The sequence below is a fragment of the Squalius cephalus genome (genome assembly GCF_949319135.1).
Source record: "Squalius cephalus genome assembly, chromosome: 16".
Classification (NCBI taxonomy): domain Eukaryota; kingdom Metazoa; phylum Chordata; class Actinopteri; order Cypriniformes; family Leuciscidae; genus Squalius; species Squalius cephalus.
The window spans coordinates 7,913,769-7,940,943 of NC_137137.1; the positions used below are offsets into that span (position 1 = coordinate 7,913,769).

Consider the following 27,175-nt stretch of genomic DNA (forward strand, 5'->3'; position numbering starts at 1 on the left):
ATTTCCAGGAAGCATTGTAAGATTTTCCTCCAATGGTTCGATTTTATTTTATTTATGCTGCTGATATAAGTTCTTTAATTTCATTTCCTTTTTTTTCAATTGGACATACACATCACACTCTAACACAGAAAACAGAGAGAGAGGGTCACGTGTGGAACCAATGAGAACATAGACACGGATTTTAACAACAGCAAACAAACAAACAAATACACATACATACAGACTTACGTCATACATACAAACATAGTTATATAAAGCTAAACGATGAAGTATCATAATTGGAGTATAGCAACTGTAGTATTAATTGTCGTAGTTTTAGCAGAAATGTAACCACTATAATAATTGGAACAATAATGTTATTAATTAAAAGGCGAAAGGAGTTATCCCCAAATAACCTTTTTTTTTTCTTCTTTTTTTTTTTTCCTTATTCCCATTTGTACACTTTCTATAGGCTCAGTCTTTTTAAAATCTTTAGTCAGAGTCCAATCCTACATACACGTAGATCCGCCTCGTCGTTTTGGGTACTTGTTCAAGTGCAACATACTGTATGAGAACATAATCGGTGACTTTCATGCGGAGCGGGATTGTCTTTGGGTCACACAACATACTGTAAAGAACCACTGAAACAATTTGAAGCAGTGAATCTGTGATAGTGATAGGAACAAAGATTAGGTACAGAAACATCCCAACTGTTTCTCTGCCACACCAGTCCGTCTGGCTGGCAGTCTCCACTCGCTGACCTCTGACCTTTCTTCAGAGGCACGTCTCCAAGCTGTGCAGAGGGCTCGCGGGGCAGGGGGAAACGTGCGGCGCCCCGTTGTCGCTCGAGCCCAGGTAGACGCGGCTCTCGGTGGCATTGTTGTTGTAGTTGAGGGTGACCGGCAGACTCTGCTGCCTCAGCGGGCGGGACGGGTAGCGGGATCGCGGGGGCCTCTGGGGCTGAGAGTTAGGGACGGGGTGACGAAGCGCCACACGCACGTGGTTATGGTTGGAGCGCTCCGATTCGTCGTCCACGTCCGTCTCGTCGATCAGGGGGATGTTGTGGACCGAGTCCGTGATGATGAACTCCGGGTGCGCCTGGAAGTCGTGAATGGAGTTCCGCGACTCCGGCCGCTCGATGCCGTCATACAGGGAGCTACGGAAAGCTTTCACCACCCGGATCTATACGTCAAGGGTGCGGGGTAGGAGATGTCAAAGGGAAGAAAATGGAGGGATCGAAAGGGACAGAGAGGTGGAGAGAAGTTTAGTCCCCCTTTTGCACTACTCGCACACTTTCAGCTAGCTGAGCTGCGAGAGCTGAAAGTTTCACATCCATAAGGCCTTTGGTGCAGTAGGCCTTTGAAAAGAAACAAAACTCCACAGCCATTCTATAGGCCTCTATAGAATGATGCCCAAAAACATAATTGAAATCCAAGTTGTAATTACAAGAGGAAAGGGAAATCTCAAGATACAGTCAAGCTAACACAAGACAGCAAACACAAATCGTTCCAATACCATACATATCGAGAATATGGTCTGTCAAAGCAGCCTTAGCCCCCTGTCTGTTTTTCTTTTAATACGTAGATCTAATGAATGACACACCAATTTCAGCTTCTTCTTTTTTTAATGATAATGATCAAAAACTTAGATTTCTTTTCTCTAACCTCTGATATAAGACATGTCGAATTAGTGTGCAAATAAATAAAATAATAAAAAGACATGTTTGTCTGCGAAATTCAAAAGTAGAATTACAACTTTCACTGTTGCCAGTTCAATATCAGGTGATTCAAATTCATGGAACACTAAGAAAACAAAAAGACATGCGAACAAACGACACAGTAAACACCAAAAAACAAACTATGATTTTGAAGGCACACGCCACCATGTGGTACAAACACACATACACAGTGTACACATTACACACACACAGAACATAAAAAGTGAGGTTTACACTACATGGCACAAAAACAACACATACAGGAAATAAAGACATGCGTATTCACATACTGTTGGTGTTGACAAACTCTGTAATACGGATTGAATATTCTTGAAAAAACAGATTGCATTAGTGTCTGTAAGCATTATTTATTGTTCTGACATCAGTTTTCTATTCGTTACATTTATAGGGTATATTTGTAAGTCTTTTATTAAATCCACTTTCAATAATCAATGGAGAAAAAAAATGATATAACAAAGCAAGGTATCTTTGATTATATTAGCTCAGTCTAATATGAGGACATTTCGAAGTTCTTGATTGCCTTGTTGTTTTAGAAAGAAAAAGTAAAACCAAACTCTCTATGCCCTCAAAAGTATGAACACATTAAATGGGACTCGTCTCCCATGCAACCGTGCACAATAATTCAAGTTTCCTCTTCCCGTTCATGCATGGCATGCAAGTACACATTCAATAGGAAAAGAAAAAAAAATCAGTAAAAACATTGATCAAATTGTTCAATATTCCTTTTTCGGACGTCCTCGTTCTCGTCATGTGTGATTCTACAGCAGTCGTGGTGAAAATGCATCTTCTTGAAAAGAAACCATTCGTGTGTGTGTGTGAGACCATGCATGTTGGACCGTCACATTCATCAGACAGGATTTTTTCCCCCGCTCTCCGCATTCTACATGCATAGCCAAACCACGCTTGGGAATGACCACAAAGCAATGTGACTGACAGAGGGAGGGGACTTCACAACATGGACACAACAGCACTTCTGCAGCTTTGTTTTTCCAAAGAGCCATTCGTTTTGTGGTTTATGCTTAATTTAAAGCCGTTTTCTTTGCTACGCAGCAATGACAGTGTAAACTTTCGAGTATAAGGCCCAGAATTCATAATGGTTATGATATCAAAGAGGGGTAAAAAAAAAACATTAAAAATTAACTGCAGTGAGGATTCGGCTAATCTTTTGTAATTCAGGCACTGGATGGAAAAACAGAAAAGGGATTGTGTTTGAAAAGCCCCAAACACATCGCATCAGAACTCCTCATGACAGACGGGGAGAAGGGAGGTGAAACACAGACGTTAAATGGATGGAGGTCTAATCCTACGGCACAAAGTCATTTTCTTTTGTTGTGGCGTGACGGCCAAACAAAAGCTTTTGAGAAGCAGCCCTCTAGTGCAGCATCACCAAAGAATGTCGACATTATTTTGTGAAACTAGAACTATAAAAATATTGAATGAAAGTCATTTAGCTGGATCTTTCCCTTCTCTGTTGGATTTAAGCTAAGATAACATAGCACAAAATAATACAAGACGATGAAATCACGAAAAAAGAACAACGGAAAAGAAACACTGGACAAGACTGACAGGACAGGATAAGACACTAAAAAAAACAAGACAAAATCGAAAGTGTACTCATACTTTCATTTTTTAAAGGTTCACAAATAAAAGCAACTGAAGATTAACATTGAAGGGGAAGTGATAATGAAACCGAGGGGGTCCCAGCTGGGCTAACGCTCGCTGGTCTCTTTGAAAGGATTTGGAAATGCTAAGATGAAACTGTTTCGCTTCTGGTACCTGGAGGGCAATGCTGATGGTATACTTGCTGCATAAAACCCTCATATACAGATCGCAGTCTGTGAGAATGACTTTCAAGAAGATTGTGTCCAAAACTAACAGCCGTTTTGTGACAATAAATCATAGCAGCAGAGATCAAGAAAGATTTTCTAATGTGAAGAAAATCAAGCATTAACAATTAGCAGCACATTTTCATTAGATGACAAGTGTGGCGGGTTATAACACGAAACCTGTGAAGAGAGAGAGGAGAATCTGAACATGACATGAGCAAAAAACATGACACACCCGTAATTATACTTTTTGTCCTGAACGGGATAGAAAAATGTTAGCACTATTAATGCTAATATCCCTAATATGAAAATGGCAGCAGAAACCATTATGGGCTTATACTCGCAGGTTTACAAGTCAACCATTGCTTTCGTCGTTCCTATGTTGTCAGCTTTTGATTTAGGAAACAGATGAAACATCGCCACTTTAGTTTCTCAATTCAGTTCAATTGTTGTTTGGCTCTTTCAAGTGAAATCCTGGTAGCCCTTTAAGGCAACATTGATTTGAGGGTGAATTATTGGCAAATCAAGCATCGGGAGAATAAATAAAAAGGCAACAAGAAAAAGAAAACCATCTTGGCAGCATCAAGCCAGAATAAACAGCAAGAGCAAGAAATAAGTTAAGTTATGAGGTAGCAAGGAAGGAGGAAAGAAAGAAAGAAAGAGAGAAAGAAAGAAAGAAAGACAAACTAATAAGCAAAACAAACTGAAAATGCACAAGTAGAGAGATGAAGCAGATGCTCTGATGATAATCTGCTCTCTCTCTCACACACACACAACATTTAGCAGACTAGGTGCGTTTGAAGGCAGGCAACAATGCACGTGTGTGTGTGTGTGTTGGTGTAAATGCTAAGCCATCTGAGTGCACGGGCTCTACGAGGTGCCGTTAACGGAATGTAAGGACTCACTCCCGGGGGCACCAGTTGCATTGGCAGTGGAGAGAACTACGTGAGAGGGAGTAGAATTATTGGTTACGTCATGGAGTTGGCTGAGCACTGAAGAGCGGCGTCTCACTGCACCCTGAAACGAACCACTTCTCTTGAAGGTACTCACTACCTCCATCTGCAGGAGAGAGAGAAGGACATCACACAGACAGGCGAATGAGCTCAATGAAATGAACAGGACTGGGGGTTTTAGGGAGGAACGTCTTGCAGGAAAAGCAGCATTTCATAAATTGTTAATGTGAATGGCATGTTCGATGTTAAGTGTGTTTCTTCAACTATGAGCACTTTATTTATTTTGATTAAAACCAATGGATTTAAATGTTCTTTTTGTTTTATGAAACTCGCATGAAAACTGGATTGGAATGTAATTTAAAATAAAAAAACTGTGTCATTCTATCCTTGAAAGAATCCAAAATTTTCATTAAAATATTACTTCTAATTACATCTTCTAGTCAAAGTGAAATAATCTTTTTTTTTATTATACAGATTGTGATGGTCCCTCAGTAGTGGACTAATTTCTATCACAACCAACAATGTTGTCACTAGTAAAGTTAGACAACAGTGTCAGTGAAAAGCATGCTTAAAATAATGAGAAATATGAGTAAAGAAAAAAATAATAATAGAAACATTTTAAAGGGTTAGTTCACCCAAAAATGAAAATTCTGTCAGTAATTACTCACCCTCATGTTGTTCCAACCATGTAAGTCTTTCGTTCATCTTCGGAACACAAATTAAGATATTTTTGATGAAATCTGACAGAATTCTGACTCTTCCATAGGCTTCCAGAGTGACCGAAACTCGCCGACCCAGAATAGTTATTAAAAACATCGTTAAAATAGTCCAAGTGACTCCAGTGGCTCAATCTTAAGTATATCAAGCGACGAGAATACTTCTTGTGCGCAAAAACAAACAAAAATACCGACTTTATTCCACTATTCAATTCCTTCTCCCCTGGGCCTCGTAGTGTTTTTGCGTAGCGCGTCTGTGTTGCACGTCACCACGTAGGCTCACAATTGGCCGAAGCTGGTCATGTGTGTGATGCGTGATGACGTGCAACACAGACGCGCAGCGCAAAAACACTACGAGGCCCAGAGAGAAGGAATTGAATAGTGGAATAAAGTCGGTATTTTTGTTTGTTTTTGCGCACAAGAAGTATTCTCGTCGCTTGATATACTTAAGATTGAGCCACTGGAGTCACTTGGACTATTTTAACGATGTTTTTAATAACTATTCTGGGTCGGCGAGTTTCGGTCACTCTGGAAGCCTATGGAAGAGTCAGAATTCTGTCAGATTTCATCAAAAATATCTTAATTTGTGTTCCGAAGATGAACGAAAGACTTACATGGTTGGAACAACATGAGGGTGAGTAATTACTGACAGAATTTTCATTTTTGGGTGAACTAACCCTTTAATGTTAAGTGTTACTTATGATGTTTTATTATAATTTCCAATCAAACTGTAATTTTGTGAAATAAATTTTTAGCAAGAATGTCTCCGATTCAAGTCTTTCTGTGTGAAGTTATCCCCGTGTCAGTGTGGGTTTCCTCTGGGTGCTTCGGTTTTCCCCACAATCCAAAAACATGCAGTATATGTGAATGGGACAGGCTACATTGTCCGTAGATGTGAATGTGTGTGTGAGTCCCAACTAAGCCATGTATTGGGAAGGGTTGGGGAAAGACCTGGCGACCTACCACGGAAAAATCATCACCAAAAAAATTCATGGACGGTCTCTCGCGTATGGCAAGTCGGATACGACTGAAATGGTTAATGAATGAATGAATGACTTTAGGATACATAAACTGTTAAATTATTAGGATTATTAAATTAGGATACATAAAACTAGGATACATAAAACTGTGAAATTAGACTTTGCAAGTCAAAAATGATTAAAATGTCATTTCCACCACAGAATGCAAACATTTTGAGATGTGGAGGAAATTACATTTGTTGGTTCAGAAAGTAAATCATAAAACTAAAGTACCTATACTTGAAGAAACATTGAGCATACAAACCACATTAATATTAAAAAATTCTAAAAGGCCAATGATAGTTACCAAGGACTGACATAATACATGGAGACGCAAGTAGAAGAGCAAAAAGGACTGAATAAAACAGCGTGCTCAAGCAGCAGAGAGAATAAAGGATGAAGTGAGGGAGAGAGAGAGACATTAAGATTTACAACACGGAAAGCTTGTTAAATATTAACATTTCAACAATTTATAAAGGCTGGTGAAGAAAGAAAAATATGTTTGAGTTATGAGGAAAGTAAAGTTTGAAAAAAGTGCGCAAACTAGAGCATGTGGCACAGAAGGCATTTGGTATATTTTAAGGCAGAATGTGTCTAAGCGGGAACGGCTGTCCCTGTCAGAAACAATGCAAAAGCAACATTAAAACAGACAGGAAAAGACGGAGACTGAACGTCACCTGAGTCTGAATTCGGTTGAGTCCTCGGAACCACAGGATCTGTCCTCGTCTCAGCTCTCTCTCGGCATGGTCGATCTCATCTTCATCCTCAGCTAGGTCTTCATCCATGATCTCGTCTGGAGCCGGCCCGTGGCCCGCTTCTTTCAGACACTTCAGATGATGTGTTGGCACTGATGCTATCACCTAGAAAAAAAATACAGTAAAGTAAAACAAAAGCTGATATTTTTGAAACTCATTTTCTGATTTTGAGAGCATCTAGAATGGCAAAGCGGTCGACTGCAGCACTTACCTGTCCCCAGACCAGCTCTGCCAATCCCACAAACAGGCACCAAAGCCACTGCTCCACATTTAAGGGGGAACAGCTAAAGGGTTTCCCACCAAACTGCACAATCACAATCTACAAATCACAAACAGAGATATAGGAGTGGAATGGCTTTCTTTTAATCTGTGTGTAAAGTACAAATGCATCAAAATAGATGAATAAGGGAAAGTGTATATTTGAAGTGCTTCCATTTCTTTTTAACTTTTTCATCACTTTAGCTTTTTTGCTAGTTAAAACGTCCTTGCCGTGTAACAAATTAATTAAAAAATTAAATAAACATGAATAGTTTATTTCTTAATTAATGTGACGTCATAAAAATTCCATTTACATATTAAAATGTATGATTCATAATAATAATAATACAATAATTAAAACAAGACTTTAAAAAAAAAAAAGTATATTTCACCTACATAGACTATCGTTCAAAGATTTGTGGTGAGCATTATTTTTTTCAAAACTTTTATTAAACAAGGACACATAAAAATGGTACAAAAATTAAAGATATTTTCAATGTAAAATATATATATATATAGCACAACTATATAACAAATCAGCATATTAGAATGATTTCTGAAGGATCATGTGATACTGAAGACTGGAGTAATGATGCTGAAAATTCAGCTATCACAGGAATAAATTACATTTAAAAAAATATATTATTTTTACTATTTCACAATATTACCGTTTTACTGTATTTTTGATCAAATAAATGCAGCTTTGGTGAGCATAAGAGACTTCTTTCAAAAACGTTTAAAAATCTTTTAAATATTCCAAACTAAGTAGTGGCAGTGTGCATATGACATATAATTTATAAAGATCAATTAACAAGTAGAAATGGAAATAAAATAATCTACATTTAAATATCTATTTGTATGCGTTCACCTGTATTGCAAAGGTCCCCACCACGATTGAACAGAAGATGGGGTTTGAGAAGATTCCATCGAACACGTTCCTCTCTCCGTGGATCTTACGGGCATTGATCTCATTGAAGAGTTGCATGAGGACAAATATGTTAAAGATGATGGTGTAATGTTCGGAGGGAGGAGAGTGAAGCGGAGCATTACGGCCGCTGTCTATATCAAAGATCCTCTCACCTGCACAAAAGATCAGGGAAAGATGAAATGAATATCCAAAGACAATATACAATATCAACCAATACTGCTAAATAAAAAAACGGCAGATAACAGAGTATGATCCTTGTAGACGAAGAAAGAGAACAGAACTTGTGTATCAACAAATACTGGTTGGAACGTACCTACGAACAGCAGAGTGAAGATGATGATAAGCTGGAAGACTGCATGTCCGAGGATGTTTTTCATCATGGTTAAAGATATGAGGGGGTTGTTTCGGCCGTAGGGCTTCCTCAGGAGCAGCGCTTCAGTGGGCGGCTCCGTGGCAAGAGCCAGAGAAGCAAACGTGTCCATGATCAGATTGACCCACAGCATCTGCACAGCCTTAAGGGGAGAATCCTACACACACAGTTAAAAACAGTAAGCTGTTTAATATTTTTGTGTAAACCATGATCATTTTTTTCAGGATTCTTTGATGAATAGAAAGTTCAAATAACAGTATTTATTTGAAATAGAAATCTTTTGTAATATTAGAAATGTCTTCGCTTTTGATCCATTTAATGTGACCTTTCTGACTTTTTCTTACTTTTTTTAAATGTATCCTTTTATATATATATTAATGACCCCAAACTTTTGAATGGAAGCGTATGCATGTACCTGCGTGATGCAGGCACCAGTGAAGGCTACTATGACAGCCACCACATTCACTGTGAGCTGAAACTGTAAGAATTTGGAGATGCTGTCATACACGTTCCGTCCCCACATCACAGCCTTCACAATGCTGGAAAAGTTATCGTCCGTCAGGATGATGTCAGAGGCCTCCTTGGCCACATCTGTACCAGCGATGCCCTATGCAAACGGAGAAAGAGCATTCACACATCTATAATTCTCGTTATTTTAATACTGAATTTTAAAAATAAAAATTACACCTTTGTTTTCACACTCGGTATATTACCATTCATACCATTTTCCCAGTTGAAATGCTTTTATGAAAGGCACTGCAGGTCATATTAACTTTTCAAATGAACGTGAAGTGTGGTTTGGAAGATGGCTTTTAAACTAATCAAAGAAATAAACCTTACTGTCAATCAAACCTGAGCCCAACCAAAACCTTAAGTTTTAAAGCAATATTCATGTTCACGGAATGTCTCGTATTTAGCTTCATTTGGATTTATCATTACACTGTGTAACAGAACCTCAAAAATATATGGCCCTCTCACAATTTTTCATATATATTTAATGGATGGATCTTCTCACCATTGCAAACCCCACATCAGCTTTCTTCAGAGCAGGCCCGTCATTTGTGCCGTCACCGGTGACTGCAACCACCTGCCTTTGTTCCACAACGGTGCTGTCTATGATACCTGAACACAAGGCACACACGAAATAAACATAAAAATCTTAATAATCGAGATCAAACATCTGTTCATCAACATCAACATCAGGAAAAGCTTGGTATCTCTGCTCAAGTCAGCTTATGATCATGTCACTTTTGTATTGTACTGCATATGATTATGAGATAGTTCCATTAAGGGATGAACGCAACTGAGGGAGAGACTCACCTTTGACAAGTGTGTGTTTGTCTGTGGGGGAAGAACGAGCAAGAACTCTGAGCTTGGGCCAAACTTTGTCAATGCGCTCTTGCTCAATCTGCAAAAAAATGTAAAATAAAAATGTAAACATCTAAAAAACATTTTAGTTTGAGGATGGTAGGATTTTTTCAATGTTAAAAAAGGCTTATGCTCAACTTGAATGCATTTATTTAAGCAAACATATAGTTATTATTACAATTCAAATGAACTGTTTTTTATTTTAATATGCAACTCATCCCTATGATGCCAAAGCTGAATTTTCAGCGTCATTACACATTATTACTTCAGTGTCACATGATACTTCAGAAACCACTCTAATATGGTGATTTGCTGCTCAGTAAACATTTATTAATATTATCAATGTTGAAAACAGTTTTACTGATTAATATTTTTGTGGAAACCATGCGTTTTTGTTGATGAATAGAAAGTTCAAAAGAACAGCATTTATTTGAAATATAAATCTCTTTAAAACTAAAAAAAAGTCTTTACTGTCACTTTTGATCAATTTAATTTGAATCCATCCTTTTCTGAATAAAATTATTAATTACTTTAAAAAAAATCTTACTGACCACAAATGTCTGAACAGTAATGTATATATATCGTCACTCATCTAGATATTTTTCACTGGCTGTTGTGTATTCCATTTAAAATGTTGTGCATGTTGTGTCTTTAGGATTAATCTTGACAATAAGGAAAAGATTCATAATAATAATTCCTGTATAAGTTTATAATTATAAAACCTGGAAGTACTGTATACCTCTCCTTTCTCGTTCCTGATTCGCCTATTGAATTCCTTCCCATCTATACACAGGAAGTCGTCGCCAGGACTGATGATGCCACACTTGGCGGCAATGGCACGCGCAGTGTTTATGTTGTCACCCGTCACCATACGCACAGTGATGCCTGCTTGTTGGCACTTTTTGATGGCATCTGGGACCTGATTGGAATTACAATCAGCAAACTAGATTTCAGAACAGATTTCGGTGTCATAAATATCCCTCATATATCATAAAAGATTATTTAGAGGTTAAAATGTAGGTGTAGTATCTTAGGAGAGCTGCAAACAGAGGAAACAGACATCTAAGTAAACTGGTCTGCATACCTCCGGTCGAACAGGGTCTTCAATGCCGACCACGGTGATGCAGATGAGGTTGGAGACAATATCTGTCTCGTTGTCCCAGTCTGGCATGGGGTCAGCTGGAAGCTCCCGATAAGCGATGCAAATCGTACGAAGGCCCTCGCATGCCATCGGTTCAATCACTTTCTTCACCATCTCATCTTTGTCCCGTGGCTTAAAAGCACGAACCTCACCGTCACGGGCTAAGATGAAGGAGCACCTGAGATGAAAGCAGAACTGTTTAATTTCGTTTTTTGACAAAGACTGCACTGTTCATATTTACCCAAAAGCCAGCTAGGAGGAGGTGAGGTGTAATTGTTACTTCCTTTTAACACTTACACTCTTTTATTTGACAAACTGCTGTCTGTACATGCTACTAATCTTCAGAAAAAGACAACTTTGTTCAAAAAGGATTAATATCAAAATTAGTGGCAACCTCGAAGTCACATGCAGAATAAAAAGTGTAAGAACACTCATATTCTCTCCATTCCTCTCCACTCTGTCAGAATTCAATATTTATTGATCAAGGCTGATTTTTTCTGTTCTATTTGGCATTCCACAAATTAGGCCTTAAAGAAAGATAGTCCTTGGCTTTAACTTTTTTTTTTTTTACAAATGGCCAGTGAAATTAGCTTAACCTTCACAAAATGTTGATTATCAACTTTATGAACTTCAGAATCCGTTTTGAAAGAAGATTCTTGTGTTCACAAAGGCTGCATTATTTTTTTAATCAAAAATACAGTAAAAACTAATATTATTTCAGCTTAAATTACTTTTTTAGTAGCCTGGGTGCCAGCCCGAACCCCGCCCACAACATTTTTTGGTCGGGAAGTTCGGTCTTGACTCGCTCCGTTGAGGAGCTATTATGCCCGAACAAAAATTGTTCGGACCAATCAAATTGTCAGGGCGGGCTTTATACGATGATGAACAGATGAGCAACGGTAACGTAATCATCCACGTCACCAAAGAGCGCTTGATTTGAATTAGTTTACAACAAAGACGACTGCAGCTGGAGAATTGAGATTTCACGAGTTCACATTTACAAATAAGTCAGATAGAATAAATGCGTATGAGATTTAACGAGTTCACACAAATAAGTCAGATAGAATAAATGCATATAAGATTTCACGAGTTCACACAAATAAGTCAGATAGATTAAATGCGTATATGACGTGCTGTCCGAGGGCTGTGGGCTCGGTAGCCATACTCCCCCGTGTTCCTGGTTGTGAGAGAACAAGACAAGAGTGAGGATTCGGGGTGGTGGAGGGATGCTGAAAAACTGTCAAGGAGTGTTAGGTAAGTTGACAGAGTGAATATGCTTCCTCATGCTGATAGATAGGGTAACGTTAGACATGGTATTGTTTGATGACAAGTTGATATTGGATTGATTATTTGTACGTGCTCCTCCCGAACTTTGTTTATAAAACATCATGTGTAGATTCCGCCATCGCGTCTGTTATAGAAGATATCCACAGCGCATTCATTTTAAAAGAGGAACAGAGAGCCGCGACATTTTGTTGGTTGAAAATATGAATGAAGAACATGCGTCATTTACTCCGTTGCTCTGATTGGTTGTAGGTCTATCCAATTGAGTGCAGAGTTTTTTTTTTTCCTGGTTCGGTTGAGACACGCCCCATAATCAAATCTCTATGGAGCAGTATCAGACTCACATTCTGACTAGAATATGAGTATGACGAAGTCAGGCTACTTTTTTAGTGAATTTCTTCAGAAATCATTGTAATATGATGATTTAGTGCTCAAGAAACATTTCTTATTATTATCACATATAAAAAATAGCTGGCCTGCTTATTTAAGTGGGGAAACAGTGATACAGTGTTGTCTTAGTGATCTCAAACTAAACTTTTGAATGGTCGTTGTATATATAGTGTAAATAAGTTTTAATACCTTTTTAGTACATACAGACTACATGTCACTTTACCATTTCAACATAATTATTGTGATTTTAAAAAACACAGGTGGGACAAGCCAAAATCACCACGTACACAAAGACAACAGAACTTACTTTTTGAGCAGGATCTCAGAGGCTCCTTTGCTGTATAAGCGGAAGCTTCCGTCAGGCATCTGAATGACGGTGCTCATGGATTTTCTAACAGAATTAAAAGTGTAGACTTTATAGAGCTTCTCTTCAGGGATCTGCTCCCTCACCGCTTGGTAGTCCTGTTTCAGGTCCAACACAAGTCCCAGCAGAGAACACTCTGTCTTATTACCCACCTGTTTGGGCAGCCCACCTTCCTTATCTGCAACCTAAGGGAAGAGGTGACGAGAGAGGAAGGAAAGGTGAATGAAAGGATGAAATGAGGGTTGTAAAACTTAGTAAAATCACTGCATGGCCTCTCTTGGTTTACTGCTTTAGTAAAAGCCTCTCACTATTATTTTGGAGGTGTAGGCGCAGTTCACAGCAATAGAACTGGTGACGAGCTCCATTGTCCGGGGGTTAATCTGATCTGGTGTTGGGATGTCACGGAAGTGCTGGTCCAGTATATAAATCTGCACCACTGTCATCCGGTTTGTGGTGAGGGTCCCTGTTTTATCTGAGCAAATAGCCGTGGCATTGCCCATAGTCTCGCAGGCATCCAAATGACGCACCAGGTTATTGTCCTTCATCATTTTCTGTGGAAAGACATTGATAGGAAGTGTTAAAATGTTAAGAGCACTAGCCAATGTGAGTATGTGTGTAAATGACACTTCCATGGACTCGCAGGTGCATTCTTCAACATAACGTTACCGAAAATGCCAATTATTCATTTCTGACTAACCTTTACGGAATAGGCCAGAGATATGGTGACAGCCAGTGGCAAACCCTCTGGCACAGCCACCACCAGAACTGTAACTCCGATGATGAAGAATTTGACAAAGTACTGCACATAAATAGGTGTGCACTCCGTCAGCCACACCCGTCCCTGAATGACGAATGTTTCGATCACGAAGTACAGCATCAGGATAATCACAGTGATGGCGGACATCACCAGACCTGAAATAATTAATACATCTGATTGCTAAGAAAGTAATAGCACACCTAGTAAGAGCCGAAAATTTAAGACCAAATAATTTCTGACCAAAATGTACACTACCGGAAGAACTTGACCTAAAACATCCTAACAGCAGACCTCCCCACCTGCTTTCCCGATTTGCACTGCCAGCTTGGTGAGTTTGCCCTGAAGAACTGATTTCTCCTTCTTGGGCACACTGGTTTTTTTCTTCTCTTTTTCCTCCACTTCCCCACCTTCTGCACTCTTCAGAGGCTGCATCTCCATGGCAACAGCCTCATCCTGTTTCTTAGCTATAGTAGGTCAAAGAGACGAAGTGATCAGGCAGGCAGAATCACAGGTAACTGTTGGAAATGTTTAGAATAGCACTTACAATACTGCACACTATTTTGCGGTTTGCATATACACTGTATCCTGCTCACACTATCATTATTTGATCTGACTGACAAGACATTTTACCAAGTAATTCATTAGGGATGCACCGATATGAAAACTTCAGCCGATTCCAATAAGCGATAATTCTTTATATTTGAAAGCCAATAACTGATATATTGGCCGATAAATATAAAATGATATATAATATAATATATGGCCTGATTACAAAAAAAAAAGCCATGTCCCAAACACTTAAACATAAATCAAACATATACAGTACAGTAGCCTAGTTTGAACCAGTGTCAGTTTTAAAATTAATTTTACACTACTATGGTCAACTTTCCTTATCAAAAAAAAAAAAAAAGTCTGGGTCCCACTTTATATTAAGTGGCTTTAAGTACTATGTACTTACATGTACTTACATTGAAATTAATAATTTGATACAATGTACTTATTGTGTAACTACATGTTTTTACATTGTACTTACATTTTAAAAATTCCTGCATGTAATTACAGCTGTAATTAATTTATGTAATTACATTTGTAAGTACACAGTTGACCCTTCCCTTACACCTTAAACCTACCCAATCCACCACACCTGTCCCTAACCTTACCCGTATCACACCTCAATAGCAGCAAAAGTGTTTTACAATACAACATGAACACAATAAGTACATTGTACTTATTTTTTGATGTAAGTACATAGTACTTAACGCCACTTAATATAAAGTGGGACCAAATCTATTGCCTCACAAATAAAAATAATGCAAAGAAGTAATTGGACAACATTACTTGTGTATAAAGAATCAAAATACATGTGCCATGGATAAATAAATTGGAATAGCCTTCACACAGACAATACTGAAATTATTTTAATGAAACTCTATTCTGATGAAAATAATATGAGAAAAATTAAAGTGCTAGTTATTTTTAATAATGCATCAATGTTTTTGAAAAAGAAGCATCTAAAATTAAGCCTATATGACAGACCTGCACTGCACATGTTGCATTTAACTGTATTTCCTTTTCGTAGTGATTCCAATCATATTTCAAGCAATTCAAAACCACCATGGCCAACAGCGCGCATCTGAAGTGTCTTAGATGAAGGAGATAATACATTATTTATCGGCTTTAATATATCGGCAAAATTTCTTATCAGGTCGATAATGATGACATTAAAAATTAACATATATAGGCCGATACCGATATGGTGGCCAATATAATTGCAGGATGACACTCGTTACATGCAAATTAAGCTGAGCTCAAAGTGACAATAATGTACTGTTGCATGCAATGATTTGAAATGCTTATTGTTACACTATTTCACATACAACTTTGGAAACAAATAGCAGGCAGTATACAGTGTATACTGTGTGGTATGTAGTATTTGATTCTGAAATAGCCTGTATAATGACTTCATCTCATCATAAATCTATCTGAACTCAATTCAACATCAGTCTTGAAAGTCACCTTTATTTTGATTGTTCTCCAGGGTCCCATCTTGTTTCCCTGTGAAAGTTAATGCAGACATTTAAAAAAAAAAAAAAAAAAAACTTGTTTCTGCTGCTTGAGATCAATGTAGCTGACATGAGAGAACAATAAAGACATGAGAAAGAAAACATAAAACATGGAGGGATAATATTTGACAGATATGGGGAGTTAAAACCAGGATGTCTGTTTATGAGTCTCTCTCTATTGTGAATGTCACCTACCATTTATGATGTTGTGTTCTTTGGCTTCAACACTGGGGAACTGCGTGGATGAATTACTATTGACCTCTGATAGAATTGTTGGATAGGACAAAAACGAAGGTGGTATGTAAAGACATAAAATAAAAACCTAAATGCTGAACAAAAACAATGAAAAATCAACTCAAATGAGTGAGCAACATTTCTGAGTATTTCAGTGCATCGAAATAGAACTGACCCAGAACATTAGACATTTTGAATCTGGATCATTCTATGTGTGCATTCAAGCAAAAGGATTTTTCTTTTATAATGTTCATGTTTATTCATGCTCAGTTTTTAATCACATATAAAATATTTTCAAAGAACTGTCAGACGCCAACCTTTCTTGCAGTCTTTCTTCTCTTCCTCCATCTCTCCGGCCCCCAGGAGGGTGAAGATGATTCCCGTTTGAGAGTTGACACCAACAGCGGTCACCACCATTTTCCCTGACCCCTCCATTACATGAGTGCCTGAAAATTGAGGGACACAGAGAAGACTTTTTACAGTAAATATTTTCATACCTATTCCCTTAAAACGCCCATCAAACACCAGTTACCACTTTTCATACCAACACAAATTAAAATCGCTTATTGGCGCCATCTTGTGACTCAAAAGAGTTAGCAAGTGACTAAAAGACTTCAATTTTATTTTTTGTATATATTTTGAGCATAGAATGACTAAAAGCTCAGGTGTCTCCAGTTAGAGGATGTTTAATCTAAAACAATGAATTACATGTCATCTTTTATACAATGATTTTAGGGATTTAAAGGTGTCATAAAAACCTTTAAATTCATATCCATAAAAAAACTAAAAATCCATATTAAAAAAAACACTGCCTTAACTTGGTATTTGTAAAGTGAGGTTAAGGGGAAATATTAGTCTATAAATGTTCATTTCATTGTATGAGTCACGGATAACCTCCTCATGTAATGTATTGTGTTTGTTTGTTGTGCTCACATTAACCCTTGCACTTGTCTAAACCAAGGATCAAAATTAAGGCTGAAGTCTCTTCCATGGCCTTTCCTCTTAGCGTGTAATACAATTAAACTGAGCCAGATTGCTGCTTTGTTCCCTGGTTTGCTGCACATTTATTCTTTCTTTCTTTACCAGTATTTTTGTCTCGTTTTCTAGTAGAAATATCAAAACACCCTTAACGATATTTGTTAAAAAACTAAACAAATAATGGTTACACTTTACAATAAGGTTTCATTAGTTAACTACTTAAGTTAACATGAACTAAGAATGAACAAACATTAATATGTTCATTTCAGCATTTACTGATACATAATTAAAATCAAAAGTTGTATTTGTTAACATTAGTTAATGCACTGTGAACTAACATGAACAAACAATGAACAACTGTATTTTTATTAACTGACATTAGCAAAGATTAATAAATACTGTAACAAATGGTTTGCTCATTGTTAGTTCCTGTTAGTTAACACATTAACTAATGTTAACGAATGAGACCTTATTGTAAAGTGTTACCCAAAAAACTACCTGAGAAGTGTTTATCCTACACCGTTGTTTTTTCTTTTAAGAATTACATCGAACACACTTTAGTGATGTTTATGACTATTGCCAATGAGAGAAGATATGTTTCACAGGGATAAACAATACAAAATGACTGATTAAGACAATCATTTTTTGCAGCGTGCATTTCCTTCTTCACAACAGAAGCCTTCAAACATACATGTTGAGAAGAGCCGCCTCTCCCATTGTGACAGAGAAAATAATATGCGCTCCTTGATGATTAATTACACAAGCTGATGAACGACAGAAAAAGCTTGTCAATAAAACAAGAAACAAGACAAGTCCACGGAAACTAGTCATTTTAAAGTTCAAAAATGTGTAGCAAGAGATAATTACTGGGGTAACATGGAAATCTTAATTAAATAAAAAAATTTTTTTTTATTGAAATATAATAAAATATATCAAATTAATTTGTGATATGGATCATATGACGCCTTTGTACAAAAGGTCAGAACTTCTTGCTTCCAATTTTGATAGCAAAGCTGATGTATATATCTTTTGTAACATTATAAATGTCTTTACTGTCAATTTGTCACTTTCCTTGCTGAATAAAAGTATTCATTTCTTTTTAAAAAATCTGAGCGGTATAGTGTACATTCTTTAATTCTCCGTTTCACTCAAATATTTGCTGAAAATATAGGTAAACCCAGTGATTCTGAATTGGACACTCAAGGAAGTTAATGATTTGCACAAATTATTACTGATTATTCTCCGTTAACGACAATTTATTTATGCAAGCCCATTCTAATCAGGTTACACATGCATTTTTCACATAACTGCCTAAGCAAGTTATGTTTCCATAGATTCCATTTCCCATTTTTCTTCCACGCTTGATTATGTTGAGGTTAAGGGCGTGGGGTAGCGCTGTGTGTGTGTGGCCAAGCGGAGAAACAGATGCTTCTCTGGTGAGCTGTGATCATTAGAAAGAAGTGGCAGAGCAGGTCTCTGGAGGGCCGAACACAAATCTGAGCCCTTCTCCAGGAAGCAGAGATGAGGGAAGTAGCTGATTAACCTGTTTATCAGACCTCAGGGACATTATCTCATTAAACCAGTCAATGAGATTTAACCCAAGCACTGTGCAACCTGAGTGTTAAAGTATTGACAAAATACTTTGCGAGCAAAGTACCCATCCCCCCAAACAGCAAATTGGTTCAATTTAGATGGATTGCAACAGTGTCATCCTAATTGATATTGGTGATTTTTTTAACACAATAAAGACTTACAGTATACTATACACACGTGATGTCGCCATGTAAGTAAAGGGAATAGTGCCCGTGGGATTAAGGGTCCTGCTCAAACAAACAAAACACCCTTTGCATGTTCAAACCTGCCACCTTTTGGATTTTTAACCACTAGTCTGCTCCAATGATCTGTTTGCATTCTAAATCATCTGAATTCTTGAACAGATGGTGAATATCTTTCAGTGTTTGGATGGTTCTGAATAACCAGAACTATTTATGTGAAAAACACACAAACATTCATCACAACCCATGGCCATATGGCCGACCCAGTCCACACAACCCCACGCAAACATATGTTCACTTACATAACCTTTACTCCCTACCTGACAGCAGCATGGGATCCTTGTCGATGGATTTGCCTACGTGATCAGACTCTCCGGTGAGGGAGCTCTCATCGATCTTCAGGTCGTTCCCTTGGATGAGAACACCATCCGCAGGCAGGAGGTCGCCTATGGGACCCCAGAGTGACAGTAACAGATCAATTACATCTTAGCGGCTTTGAATACTACTTCCTCTAATGAATGAAATATTCAAAGGCATCTTCACATTTTCTCTCTCTCTCTCTCTCTCTCTATATATATATATGCATCTACACTTATATGTAAATTATTTCGATTATTTACTTCACGACAGGTAAATAGGGTATAAAAAACTAATAGACATCACCATGCTTCCCAAGTTAATCAATTACATTATGAATTGCAAAGAAATTGTGTTTTACAAGTTTTAAATTTTTTTTATATTTAAATATGCAAATGAGACATTCTATAATTAAATATGCACTAATTTGCATACATTTCCAGAACAGAAATCTGAACATTGGATAAAGCCAGGTTCAAACTCTTTATTCAATTTTGTTGACAATTTAGAGTTAAAGATTTTGCAGAAGGGATTTTGGAGATTTTGGATTTATCACTCAATAAATATGAATAAATAGTCTTTCCACTAGCTTGAAACAACATTATAGTTGTATGACAACATAATTGCCCAAAATCTCAAAACTGACCAATAGATTTTGCCTGTGGTGTCTCGCCTTAAATACATAATTAAATTGTTAATAAAATAAAAAAATCATTCAATTAATTATTAAACCACCAAAAAAAATGTATAATACCTTTTATTTCATTTTAGCATTTGTTTGCACTCATTTTATTTGTGGAAATGAAAATTGTCATTTCATTTTCAGGGTTATAGTTGTCGGCACGTCACTCAACAATACGTCATGTTTAGTTTAGGTGCATTTTTGTGAATTGTTCTTTTAAACTGGTTCTTTTTAGTGAGCTGTTTGAACTAGTTCCCCAAATCGGACTGAACCAACTGAAGTCAGCACAGATATACAAGTTACTCAGTCAAATCTCACTTTCGGACGTGCCTGACAATCACTCCAACTCATTCAGTGCTCTAGTTAGTCCAACAGTACACTGAACTGAGAACAGTACGGACTGTCTGCCGAGGGTCATTAAGGGGGCGAAATGTATGTAGGATGTAGGAGTAGCGTAAGCTTAGGTGAGAGTTGACGCCTCTCACAGTTCAAACAAATAGGGCAACAAACTCAAGCTCCTCCACCATTTCTCTTTAACAATTCTCGTTTTAGACTTCTAATTTGTGACCAGTGTTTTGTTTTGCTCTATTTTCTGCGCTTCTGCATTCATCAATATGTCATACGTCGCATATGGCCGTTACCTGAGGTCAGTGATTATAGGTTATAAAGGTTATTTTACAAAAACACATCGCTTCACTTCAGAAGGCCTTTATTAACCCCGTATGGATTACTTTTATGATGGATGGATGTGCTTTTTTGGGCATCAAAAAACAAGGTACCATTTACTCCCATTATAAAGCTTGGAAGAGCCAGGATATTTTTTAATATAACTCTGACTGAGCTTGGCTGAAAAAAAAAGTCATATACACCTAGGACGGCTTGAGGATCAGTAAATTATGGGATAATTTTTTATTTTTGGGTGAACCAACCCTTTAATTCAGAAACATTGTTGCATGCAAGATTTCTTTTATAAAAAAAAAAACAGGTTGAGGAGACAGTTTTGAACTCTACTGACCATATTTGATTTGGGCAACATCCCCCACCACCATCTCAGCCACAGGGATTTGAATGACTGTGCCGTTTCGCACCACAGCGAAGCGTTGCTCCTGCTCGATGCGGCTCTGCAGGCCACGGAACTGCTTTTCTTTGCTCCAGTCATTAAACGCCGTCACCAGCACCACGCAGAACACCGAGAGCAGGATAGCTGCGCCCTCGATCCAGCCCGCCTCCGCCTCTCCCTCGTCCTCCGCACCTGCACTCACATTACTACACGCTGGAGAGAGAGAGAGAAAAGAGACGGAAAGGTAAAAATGTGTGGGAGGACAGGGAGTTTAAGTGTCTACTTGTGATCCTTTAGGTTCTTTTATCTATCCATCCATCTCTCACTCCATTCCTTTTATTCTTTGATTTGTTAGCTATCCATGCAACTATACTATACCAGATATGGTCGTAAAGTAACAACACAAGACACACAAGAGCCTTTTAGAGACAAGCATATGCTAAAATGTTATGAAATAAACATGTACAAGTTGCAGTGTTAGTATTAGCAAATTAAAGGTCACCAGAACTTTTAATGGGAAATTTAAATGAGGCTATGACTTAAAACATATCACGTTTTTCCTGAGCTTCCGATGAAGGACAGCAATCCCTGTTCTAATGTTGATAGATTTTGTTTTAATTTTTGATCATTTTTACTATTTTATCACTGAATACTTAAGACCAAGTCACCTTCACTGTCCCCTCCAGGCGGCTGGTAAAAGGACAGTCCGAGGGAAATAATGGCCGCAATTTCCAGGATTATAAGGGTAACATCCTGTAAAGCCTCCCACACGAGCTGAAGGAAGGTCTTGGGCTTCTTAGGAGGGATGAAGTTCATTCCAAACACCTGCCGACGTTTCTCCAAGTCTGCAGGATTGTCCGATAGTCCTTTTGAGAAGGAAAGATGGAAATAAAAGTCATTGTTACCTCTCAAACAGAAATTCAGTGAAAAACGTTGATATATAATGTCATTAAATTAAATGTAAAATACCCACACAAACATTTTCACCATTTTTTCCTCCAAATTGAACAGGATTTGGTTTAATGCAAAAATGGTCAATGTACATGTACACTGTGCACTGGTGTAAGCTGTGAAAAACCCTAAATTCATTCATTAATGGATTTTTTTTTCTCCATGCAAACGCTTTTGAGAACTTCCTGGATTCTCATTAGTCATCACTCAGTTCTGTTAGCACCAATCCCTGACCTCTTATGGTGACAGGAGGGGAGGGAAGAGGACATTACAAGAGAACACAGGGCACAGATGGTTAAGTCAGTGTGTTTCGGATGCACCACAGGGTGTGATTTTTGGCAGCAAGACCCAGACAGACTGTCACACTCTCTGAATCCTCACGCTGCCAATCATCACCTGCTGCCCCTGGCAACCTCTCATCTCCCATCAGAGCTTCCCTTTCACTCACTGGAAAGCCTAATTGAGTTACTCCAAAGGTTTGTAGGAAATCATTTCCCTAACTCATTCCAATTGCCCCAGTTAATTCATTCAGTCTCTGTTCATTGCACAATATACACAAGAAAATTAAGACAACTAAGATGCAGCAATGCAATCCTCTTTCTACGGAATACCAGCATTGAAAGACTTTTGCGGTACATCCAGCCCTTTCTTCTACTCTTTCATCTTTCCATCCATGCCCGTAAGCTTTTCTTTTTGTATCCCTGTCACGGTTTCTGAAGAGAGGTTTTTCAAAGAGCAGCATTAAAGGAGGAAAAAGAGCTTTACAATAAACTTAAAGTAACCTCATCGTGGCTGCCAAATAGCGATGTAGGCAGACCGCATGACTTGGTCTGAAAGCAAGTGGTCGGAACAAGATGTGAATCAATGTTATTATCAGAGCGCAAAGTAGGATCATCTACCCAGAATAGCCACAGCAATAAAAGATTCAACAAAAATCTTAGCTAACTAAATTAACAAAACATTCCCTGCTGCTGGAATGACCTGCCAAACTCAACCCGAGCATTTTAAAGAAACGGCTAAAGATGCATCTTTCAGGTCAACACGACCTATTAATACTAACACTTTCTATTCTATGTATTTTTCCAATTTGTTTTGCCCTTTTGTTGGCTTAATTGCTTCTTTTGTTGTCACTTTGGGTAAAAGCGTTTGCTAAATTATGAAATGTAAAAGCAATATCAACTCTGTTATGCTCCATAGCTTATAAAGCTATCTAATAAAACATGAAACTATGTTTGAAAAATCCCATGATGTTGTATAAAGGCACATTTCTGAAAAACTGGGACTTGAATTTCTCAAAACAAAAAAACTGCTGCAAAGAGAAAAACAGCATAACAGAACGATGCTCTCGTCTGAAAACATGGGCAATGTCTGCTTTCAAAAGCAGATAAAGGTGCCTGGCATTTGGTATTCTTTCTGTGAAGACAGGCTTGTTTTGAAAAGGAGTGTTAGTGAATATAAGTGCATCTGGATTTACAGGAATTCTGTCATCATTTACTCATCCTCTGGTAAATCCAAACCTGTATAACTGACTTTCTTCTGTGGACCACAAAATGAACTGGTTGCTCTTTTCACATGCAGTTACAAAGAATGGGGACTTAGTCTTTCAAGCTTTAAATAGGACATGAAAGCACCATGCAAGTAGTATCATAAAATGGTCCATAGAATTTTGTGCACTACGTTAAAGTCTATAACGGCTTCAATTTTGGTCCGTTCCCGACACAAAATTATTGTACGGCTACAGAAGACGTATATGAATATGTTGCACAAGTCTAATGGACCACTTTTACGATACTTTTATGGTGCTTATGCATCTTTTCTGATAAAAGCCTCAGTCCCCGTAGGGACTAACTGCATGGTACACAGCAATCAGTAAAATATTCCATTTGCTTTCCACGGAAGAAATAAAATCATACAGTTTTGAATGACCTGAGAGTGAGTAAAGGACCACTTAATTTTTACAATAGCTTCTTTAATAGCTGAAAATGTCTGTATGTTTCAGGATGCACGTGTGATCTTACGTAATTGAGCAAGAGATATGGTCACATGTCGAAACTAGCGCTACTCACCATCTGCAGGTGAAGTCTTGAGTCTGTGACAGATGGTTTCTGTATCTGTGTAGCTCTCCTGGATCTTCTGCAGGGCCTCGTGTCCCCTGAGCTCCATCAGCGAGCACAACTCGTCCACTGTCATCCCGAAATCCCCCTCGCTGTCTCCTCTGTCCATCCCTGGCTTCTTAGGGTGGAACTCTACCGTGCTGTTGCCCAGATCCCCCATGATGGTGTGTTGGTTTTGGAAGACTGGCAGCTTTTTAGCAGACACTATGAGCTAAGAGATGGGTACCTGGGAAAATGTGTTATCTCTTTTGTCCTATATATATTCGTCCTCACCTATTTCTAAGATGTTCTCTATGTAGATCTCCATATTGAGACATGAATTGTCAGTTTGTTTGGGGATTTCTATTCTATGGTGTGGTAGCAGGGGTTCCCCTGAAATATCCCCCCATAAAGAAAAAATCAGCAAAATAAGTGGTAGCCATTGTGCCAGTCCATCTCTATGAAGACCAAATGAAGCAAGTGTTACTGATTATTAAACAATAAAGGGGATCTAGTGACACAGGAATAACGTCGGTAAATAACCTGAGGAACAAACAAAAAAAAACAAAAAAAAGAATGTTAAACATTCATCTCTGAACTTGGTCAAACCAAAAACACAGACAGCTGTGAAATGCAAGTAAGCAAGATGCTTGACACCTTGAGACAAAACAGACACATATACATTTATTTCATTAAAAATAATGTTATAAAAAATAAAACGAATCAAAAACATTATTATCATAAAATATTTTTTAAAAGATAGCTAGACAATGATTTGAGGAGAATTATTTGAAATCATAAAAACTATTTTTTAAAAAAAGTTTTTTTTCAGGCTCATTAATCATAGATAATAATAACCATTATCACAAACAGGTACAATGATTTGAGAGAAAAAATTGCATGAAATTTTGTGTGAAATACTATAAAATTGTTTTTTAAATGCTATTTAATGGCTTTTCAACAATGTAAACAGTAAAACAATTGTGAAACATTAGAAATCGTTGAAAAAATTGTTTTGTTATTATTGTTTAAAAAAATTAAGCATTTATGACAAGAATCTCCATCTCCTGGGTACAACTTTTCATCTATCTGCCTTCATAATATATATGAACAGATAGTTGAATGCGTGTTAGTATAATTTTACTTATGCTTATAGTAATTTGGTAGGCTACGCGGTATCTCCTTGGCTACCTAATATTTAAATCTACTTTTCCTAGATTACATTAGGAACATATTTGTTAGTTTTTGTCTAATGGTATTGTTCAAAAGTCGACAAAACAATTATTTAAACTAAACGTCTCGAAATGTGGAGGTGGCGTTTCTCACCGAGGAGTCACAGGTGTAGGTAGTTTTGTGGGAAACAAGTAGGCAAGTGTTCATCATGCACACCTACTGCAATGGATTGTTTACATAATATCCGATGGAAATCGAGGACAATTACTCTTTATCTAAACGCCTTTTGAAACACTCTCTCTAGATAAAAGCGTTGTATATGTGCATCTCTCCCCAACCCATGCAGGCTACTTTACAGTACCGCCTCTCGACGCAAAATCTGCCTTCACTCAGTCAGTACGAGACGCCTGCGCATGCGCACATAAACACTTGCCCAATCCCACTGCAGAACAGATTTACGAAGGCAAAACTACCAGCCATCAGGCCTGCAATTTTGGATGACATTACAATCCGCTTGAGCTCTGCGCCTCCATTTCCCTGCTGTGACACCAACTTTACTGAGCATTTAAACCCATAATCTGTGTGCGCGCCTCCTCATCTTTTATTAAAAATGGCCAGAAGATTCCTCAACAAACACGCTCTTTAAACAAGATGATGCCCTTTCCTGGTAACCTTCAGGAATCAGATGTTCACCTTGGCCCACTGTACAGCTGCTCAGAGCTTATGACAGAGCCTGTAGCATTTGTGTTATGATTTATTTCGGTTTAATCACGGCAAGAGGAAGGTAAATCAAATGTATATTAAAAGCATTTAGAGAGGATTATGCACAAACTGACCAGACAGCAAGGTTACATCTATCCATCACCTGCTTTTCAGTCTACCCAAAACTACTTTTTTTTATTTTAATTTTATTTTTACCTATACAGGTAGCCTATATAGAGATTCACAGCTCTTAATTAAGTTTAATGCACAATAACGAAGATTAATATTTTTAAATACATGCTAGTGTTGATAATGCAAGTCTGATTATACTACTATATTATTATGTGTGATTATTTTAATATTATTATTATTAGTTTATATATATGTTTTTATTTAGGCTATATTGATTATTACCATTTTATCTTAATGGCATTAAAAACGATTGTTAAACAATCAGGAATAGGTACACTCATGGCAAAAAAATAATAATGTCATATTGGTGAATAATATCAGCATAAATATGCTGGGCGTACAGTAAATGATGATGATAATTCCCTTGTAATGCTTCCCTACTGATATTATAATAATAAAGCACTTTAATTATACATTAGCAGACACTCGACTGCAACAAATAGACAAACATAAAACATACCCTGCTGACACCTCAAGGCACTTGTGAACATGTATCCATGAACAAATATATTCACTCACCGCGCAGGCCATGCTCCAAGGACATTTCACGTTGAGCCGGAAAAAAAAGGCAGGAAAAACGGAATGATATCCAGTGATTTATCCTCAAATCATGCCCATCATGGAGAACACAAAAATGAAAGTCACATCATTTGACCTTTACGCTATTCCAAATGCAGATGATGCGCAACGGTGCAGAATAGAAATCAAATGAAGGGAGCAGGAGGCAGCAGACGGTGGTGACCACTTCATCTTATGCGGAAGAAAACCTGAATGATGCAGATGAGATTGTACCATGTCCGCATTAATTAATCTGTTAAAAACGGCGTATTGTGCTGTCGGGAACGTAAAGGAGGGTCGTTTTGGTCACATCGTTGCTGTTTTTTTTGGCGCTGATTGATAGAGTGATGGGTGAAGGAGAGATGTGGGTCTACATGCTGATGATGCCAGTTTGACGCGCATCTCGCGGTGATGATGGCAGAAGCAGCAGCATCCGAGCGCCGGAGGACGGGGGGTGGGGGAGGGGCGGGCGAATAACCTCGCTTCCCTCCCTCTCTCTCTCTCTCTCCGC

General features: G+C 37.9%; 1 protein-coding gene across 6 annotated transcripts; it reads right to left on the minus strand.

Annotated features, from left to right (window-relative positions):
* atp2b3a (ATPase plasma membrane Ca2+ transporting 3a) lies at positions 1–27,175 on the minus strand. 6 transcript variants are annotated; one of them, XM_079898012.1, is made up of 23 exons: positions 26,626–27,113; positions 24,013–24,582; positions 21,664–21,861; positions 20,951–21,208; positions 19,217–19,342; positions 16,461–16,589; positions 16,105–16,170; positions 15,863–15,901; positions 14,146–14,310; positions 13,787–14,001; positions 13,398–13,640; positions 13,033–13,274; positions 10,995–11,229; positions 10,650–10,829; positions 9,863–9,950; positions 9,558–9,664; positions 8,958–9,149; positions 8,486–8,699; positions 8,113–8,324; positions 7,198–7,305; positions 6,909–7,091; positions 4,516–4,602; positions 1–1,161 (listed from the first exon to the last, which is right to left on the minus strand). In XM_079898012.1, exons 2-23 carry the CDS (start codon positions 24,218–24,220, stop codon positions 754–756), a joined length of 3,903 nt encoding a protein of 1,300 aa, XP_079754138.1. In that variant the 5' UTR covers positions 24,221–24,582; positions 26,626–27,113; the 3' UTR covers positions 1–753. The 6 variants fall into 6 exon arrangements, with proteins under 6 accessions (XP_079754138.1, XP_079754139.1, XP_079754140.1 ...); XM_079898016.1 differs by having other exon boundaries at positions 27–1,161; positions 4,449–4,602; positions 26,626–27,080; XM_079898013.1 differs by lacking the exon at positions 16,105–16,170 and having other exon boundaries at positions 26,626–27,175.